This window comes from Piliocolobus tephrosceles, unplaced genomic scaffold, assembly GCF_002776525.5.
Source record: "Piliocolobus tephrosceles isolate RC106 unplaced genomic scaffold, ASM277652v3 unscaffolded_23219, whole genome shotgun sequence".
NCBI lineage: Eukaryota > Metazoa > Chordata > Mammalia > Primates > Cercopithecidae > Piliocolobus > Piliocolobus tephrosceles.
In genome coordinates, this window is record NW_022305665.1 from 5825 (window position 1) to 11399 (window position 5575).

General features: G+C 50.1%; 1 protein-coding gene across 1 annotated transcript; it reads right to left on the reverse strand.

Annotated features, from left to right (window-relative positions):
• Positions 1-688: 688 nt before the first annotated feature.
• LOC113221310 (brain-specific angiogenesis inhibitor 1-associated protein 2-like protein 1) lies at positions 689-4583 on the reverse strand. Its single transcript, XM_026450642.1, has 3 exons — positions 4374-4583; positions 3105-3182; positions 689-1043 (listed from the first exon to the last, which is right to left on the reverse strand). The coding sequence occupies exons 1-3, from the start codon at positions 4523-4525 to the stop codon at positions 689-691; spliced, it is 585 nt and encodes a 194-aa protein (XP_026306427.1). The 5' UTR covers positions 4526-4583.
• Positions 4584-5575: the final 992 nt, after the last annotated feature.

Genomic DNA, 5575 nt, shown 5'->3' on the forward strand with positions numbered 1-5575 from the left:
GGGTGCAGACACCACCACCCAGCCTCCTCCCCTTCACCCACAGGCCTCACACCAGGGCGCACTAACCTCAGCCAACCCAGCCCGGGAGGGACGTCCAGCCGCGCTGCTCCCCACCCCACCATCACCTCAACTTGTGTTATTCTCTGCATGGCTTCTAGTGTCAATGTTGTTGTTTGATTTTTTATTGTCTGCTTCCTATCACTAGAACAGAAGTTCCGAAGAGGCGGAGTCTGGCCTTGTTCTCCTCTATCTGGAGAGCCCGCACCAGGGCCTGGTGCCCAGCAGACACGCGCTGTGGCGGGAGTGGATGGATTGGTTCCGGGAGCCCAGGGCCTCCATGCTGGGCCCCCAAGGCACCTTAGGGTCATCTTTCAGGGTTATCTTTAGCCCTAAACCCCGTGCCTAGAGGGTTTAGGGTTCAAGATAACATCCGCAGTGCCTGGGAGTAAAGACTTTCTGAAGAAAGATGAAGTTACCATTTTTAACCTAAACCTCTCTTAATGAGAAAATGCAAGAAAATGGTGATTCAATGGCTAAAAGACTGCAACCAGGCAGGAGAGAGAAGAAACCTAGTAAAATCTAGCAAACTAGGGGCGCCCGTGTGTAAACGGTCACTGACAAGATAGAGTCCACGTGAAAGGAGGGCTGAAGTCAAGGAGGTGAAAGGCGGCATGACAAAGAAGGGAATCTAGAGGATCAAAGGCGGCAAGGCCCCTCCTCCCTCCTCCCGGGGAGCGGGGCGGGGGGCGGGGGACACCCTCCCACTGGGGGCAGAGCAGAGCAAGGCGGTCACCACCGAGGGAACAGCAACCTGTGCCTCCCAGTCGGGATGGCGAGTCCAGGACACAGGACGCCCCGCTGTGGCTTTACTCACAGGAGCTGTGGTCTCGGGCTTGGATGCTGGGGCCTTAAAGGTGGATGTCGTTCTGGCCGCGTCGGCAGCTGCCCCCATGGACAAGCATTCCAAGTAGTCAGGTGGGGGGATGACAACACTGCTGTTCTCAGACAAGTTCACGGTGCTGATGCTTCTCACCGGCGCGGGGCTCAAACCCAAAAAGGACACAGCACATGTTAGATAATGTCTCACCACCAAGCCCAAACATCCTCCATGTCCCTGACCAAGGACAACAGGAACGGTAGGTCACCAATCAAAACCTGATCTTGATCTCACACACACAGTACATATATCAATACAAAACACTGTATTCTTAAATTTTTTTTGCAACAGTCTCACTCTGTCACCCAGGCTGGAATGCAATGGCATGATCTTGGCTCACTGCAACCTTCGCCTCCCAGGTCCAAGTGACTCTCCTGCTTCAGCCTCCCGAGTAGCTGGGATTACAGGTGCACGCCAGTGTGCCCAGCTAATTTTTTGTATTTTTAGTTGAGATGGGGTTTCACCATATTCACCAGGCTGGTCTCGAACTTCTGACCTCAAAGTGATCCACCCGCCTCAGCTGGGATTACAGGCGTGAGCCACCACACCCGGCCTAAAACACTGTAATGTTTTTAGCGGTTTATAAACATATCCTCACAAAGTTTTTTTTTTTTTTTTTTGAGATGGGGTTTCACTCTTACTGCCCAGGGTGGAGTGCAATGGCGGGATCTTGGCTCACTGCAACATCCGCCTCCCCGGTTCAAGTGATTCTCCTGCCTCAGCCTCCCAAGTAGCTGGGACTACAGGCGCCTGCCACTATGCCCGGCTAATTTTTTAATATTTTTTTTTTAGTAGAGACAGGGTTTCATGATGTTAGCCAGGCTGGTCTTGAACTCTTGACCTCAGGTGATCTGCCTGCCTCAGCCTCCCAAAGCGCTGGGATTATAGGCACGAGCCCCTGCGCCTGGCCAAAAAATTCTTTAAAAGACATGACAAAAGGAGAGGAAACCTTTTAAATTAGGGGCTGGCTCTTGATTGATTTAATCTAAGGAAAGAAATTGGAGACTAGCAAAAGCTAGAGTGAGCAATGAGCTAAGAGTTAAAAAAAAAAAAAAAAAAAAAACGTAAAAACTTGAAATTTTAACATCCTAAAAAATGTTACTCAGTTTTTCTTCCCCAGTACAATGGCATTTTAGCTATTCTGCTAGGGATGAAGATTGCAGACAGCATCAGACCTTGGGGAATGCAACGTCGGACCTGGAGGCCTTCTACTTGGCTAGCTGGATGGGTTATGGGGGTTTCGTCAACTTCGATCCTCCCACCTCAGCCTCCAGAGTAGATGGGACAATGGGCATATGCCACTATGCCCTGGCTATTTATTTATTTTTTTGTAGAGATGGGGGTGTTGCTATGTTGCGCAGGCTGGTCTTGAACTTGTGGCCTCAAGTAATCCTCCTGCCTCCATATCCCAAAGTGCTGGGATTACAAGCATGAGCCACCATGCCCGGCCAGTGTCCTCATTTTTTAAAGTGGGGGCCCACCTCATGGGGCTGCTATGAGAATTAAATGAGCAAATCAATGCAAAGCCCTCTGGACAGTCTCTGGGCAGTAGCTACTGTTACGATCTCATCTGGAATACGGATTTGGGGGTTTTCGGCATGGAGGTGCTCAGCGAAGCCCAACAGTGTATTTCAAGCCATGGGAGTGGACGAGATGGCCCGGCACAGGCAGGCAGGACGGACCAAGGGTGACCCCCAAGAACACTCATGTTTAATTGATGGGCGGAAGAGGGGTGCAAAGAGCTGATGAGGCAGAAGACAAACAGAGCACAGGTCAAGCAGCCAGGGCCAGAGAACATTCCAGAAACAGCATACAACAGCGTTAAGGGCTGTAAGATAAGGACAGTAAGATAAGTGTACGATAAGGACAGAAAACACATGCCTTGGGTTTAGCGACCAGGAGGTACGGGGGACAGGGAGGGAGTTTCAGAGGGCTGCAGGACTGCGGGGAGTAGGTGGCCTGGGCAGGGTCTCCTCACGGCAGCAAAGCTCGGGGACAAAAGAAATCACAGCAGACAGCACCGTGAGCCACAGTCTCATCTCTGACTAGTCCATGAGAGCTGAGGCTTAGGGCAGAGCCTGTGACAAGAGCTAGATGGTGGTGTGTTATGGAAACCTCAGGGCAGGGGTTTCTGTCACTGGGAGAGATCAGCCACGTTCAGGGCTACCTTGGTGTGGGCACAGTCACTGCTTCCGTCTCGTTTTCTTCCAGCAACTTCGTGTATGACGATGGGAACCAACCCCTCCTACCGGCACAGAGGGAGAAAAGATGCTATCAGCAGTAGACAAGTGGATGGCAGCCTCCCTGAACAGCCTGATGAGAGCTCAGGGCAGACTGGTCCACGGCTCCAGAAAGGTCCACGTGTGGAGTAAATGAAATTAAGGCTTTTAATAGATAAATATGGACTTTCACATACACTGAACCATGTGTACTGTTAACAATTTTTCTTTTTTCTTTTTTTTTTTTAATAGAGACAGGGTCTTGCTCTGTTGCCCAGGCTGGAGTGCAGTGGTGCGATCATAGCTCACAGCAGCCTCGAACTCCTGGGCTCAAGCAATCGTCCTGCCTCGGCATCCGAGTAGCTGCGACTAGAAGTGTACACCACCATGCCTAGCTAAAAAGCAATATATGTTGTATGTATGACATTAATTTGATTTGGATTACCCTTTTTTTCATATTGGTTTTATTTAATACATCAGAACAATCTGTCTAGAAAACTGACAAGCTAGTTACAGGAAGGCTTGTGCACATAATTATGGCTGAAATTAAGAGGATTGCATTCAAACTATGTGCTAAACCTTAACAAAGTATATATGATATGCAGATTATCCTCAATAAAGCACATGCCAATTTAATTTAATTTATTTTTTTGAGACGGAGTCTTGCTCTATCACCCAAGGCTGGAGTGCAGTGGCGCGATCTCGGCTCACTGCAACTTCTGCCTCCCAGGTTCAATCCCAGATTTTCCTGCATCAGCCTCCTGAGTAGCTGGAATGACAGGCGCCTGCCACCATGCCAAGCTAATTTTTGTAGTTTTAGTAGAGATGGGGTTTCACCATGTTGGCCAGGCTGGTCTGGAACTCCTGACCTCAGGTGATCTGCCCATCTCAGCCTCCCAAAGCGCTGGGATTACAGGCATGAGCCACGGCACCGGCCAAATGCTAAGTTTTTTTTAAAAAACAAAAGAATGTTTAAATTACTTTCAGAGAGGTGACTTCATATGCTCTAATAACTATGCATGCACCAAATGTATCTCTACACGCACAGATACGCAGAAAATAGCCTGGGATCGAATAACTTAACTAAACTAGAACTAAGCCATAACCTTAACTTTGGCTACAACGGGAGCATGTCCACAAAGACAATTTTCAGCTTGGCGGCTCTGAAAGGGAGGGGCCGTCTGGAGTCCTGCTGGGACCATCACACCCAGACTTACGCCTTGGACACGTCATGTTCTCCATAAAGCCAGCCATCCTTCTCTTCGGGGATGAGCAGCGTGATGACGTCTCCCTGTGCAAAGCTGAGTAAGGTCTTGTTGGCGCCCGCAGTGTGCGGGAAGATGGTCTTCACTTTCTGCTTCTTCATCATGTTCAGTCCCGTTGCAACCGAAACTGATCGCTGTAAACTGGGATCTTCGGAAGTACCTGTTGGAGGGAGTGTAGCAGTTATGGCTTTTCAAAGCAGGAGAATCAATAGGCACGTTCCAATGAGCAACCCCCAGAAATCCACCTGTTCTCATCTTGCTAACAACACTCCTTCCATGGAACCCGACCCTGTCCTATTTCCTCGCCTTGATCATTGCTCAGAAGGGGCAGGGGCTGTTGAGAAACAGAGGCAGCATGTAGCCTGAAGGCTTGCACCGTGCACAAGAGGATCCCTGCGGCTGCGGGCCCTTTTCCAGGCCCAAGGACAAGGCGGCATGTGCCGGGTTGATCTGCACTCTGCTTTGGCCAGGATGGCTCTCCTTAGAGAGGCAAACCGCTCCGACACCAAACTGCCCTCGCAATTCCAATCGCAAAGGCAGGCTAGGGCCACAGGTCAAACCCAATCGCTAATGTCCACAAAGAAAAGAAGAAAGCTGGAAATGCAGTCGGTCTTGCCATGCTGGCGGCTCAGCTTCTCACCCCTGGGCCTAAGAAGGACGAGGTGAGGATGAGGTGCGTTTATAGAGTCCTCACCAGGTGCCAGTCACCGATCTCAATGTCTCACAGCTGCCATCCTGCCAGGCTCCAAGGAGGAAGGAACTACTGTTATCCACAGGACAGACCCCACAGCTGGCAAGTGGCTGGGCCAGGAACCAGCTAGGGCAGTGTCGTCCCACACACTCTACTCAGGGGCACAAGGCTGTGCTGTTCATGCCTCCATTCAAACACAGGCTGATATTTCCACTCCAGGGAAAAAAAGGTAGGAAAAAAAAAAAAAATATATATATATACATTTGAGACAGAGTCTCACTCTGCTGCCCAGGCTGGAGTGCAGTGGCAGGATCATAGCTCACTGCAGCGTGGACTTCCCAGGCTTAAAGGATCCTCCCTCCTCAGCCTCCTAAGTAGCTGGGACTACAGGCACATGCCACCATTCCAGGCTCATTTTTAATTTTTTTTTTTTGTAGAGACGGTGTCTCGCTATGTTGCCCAG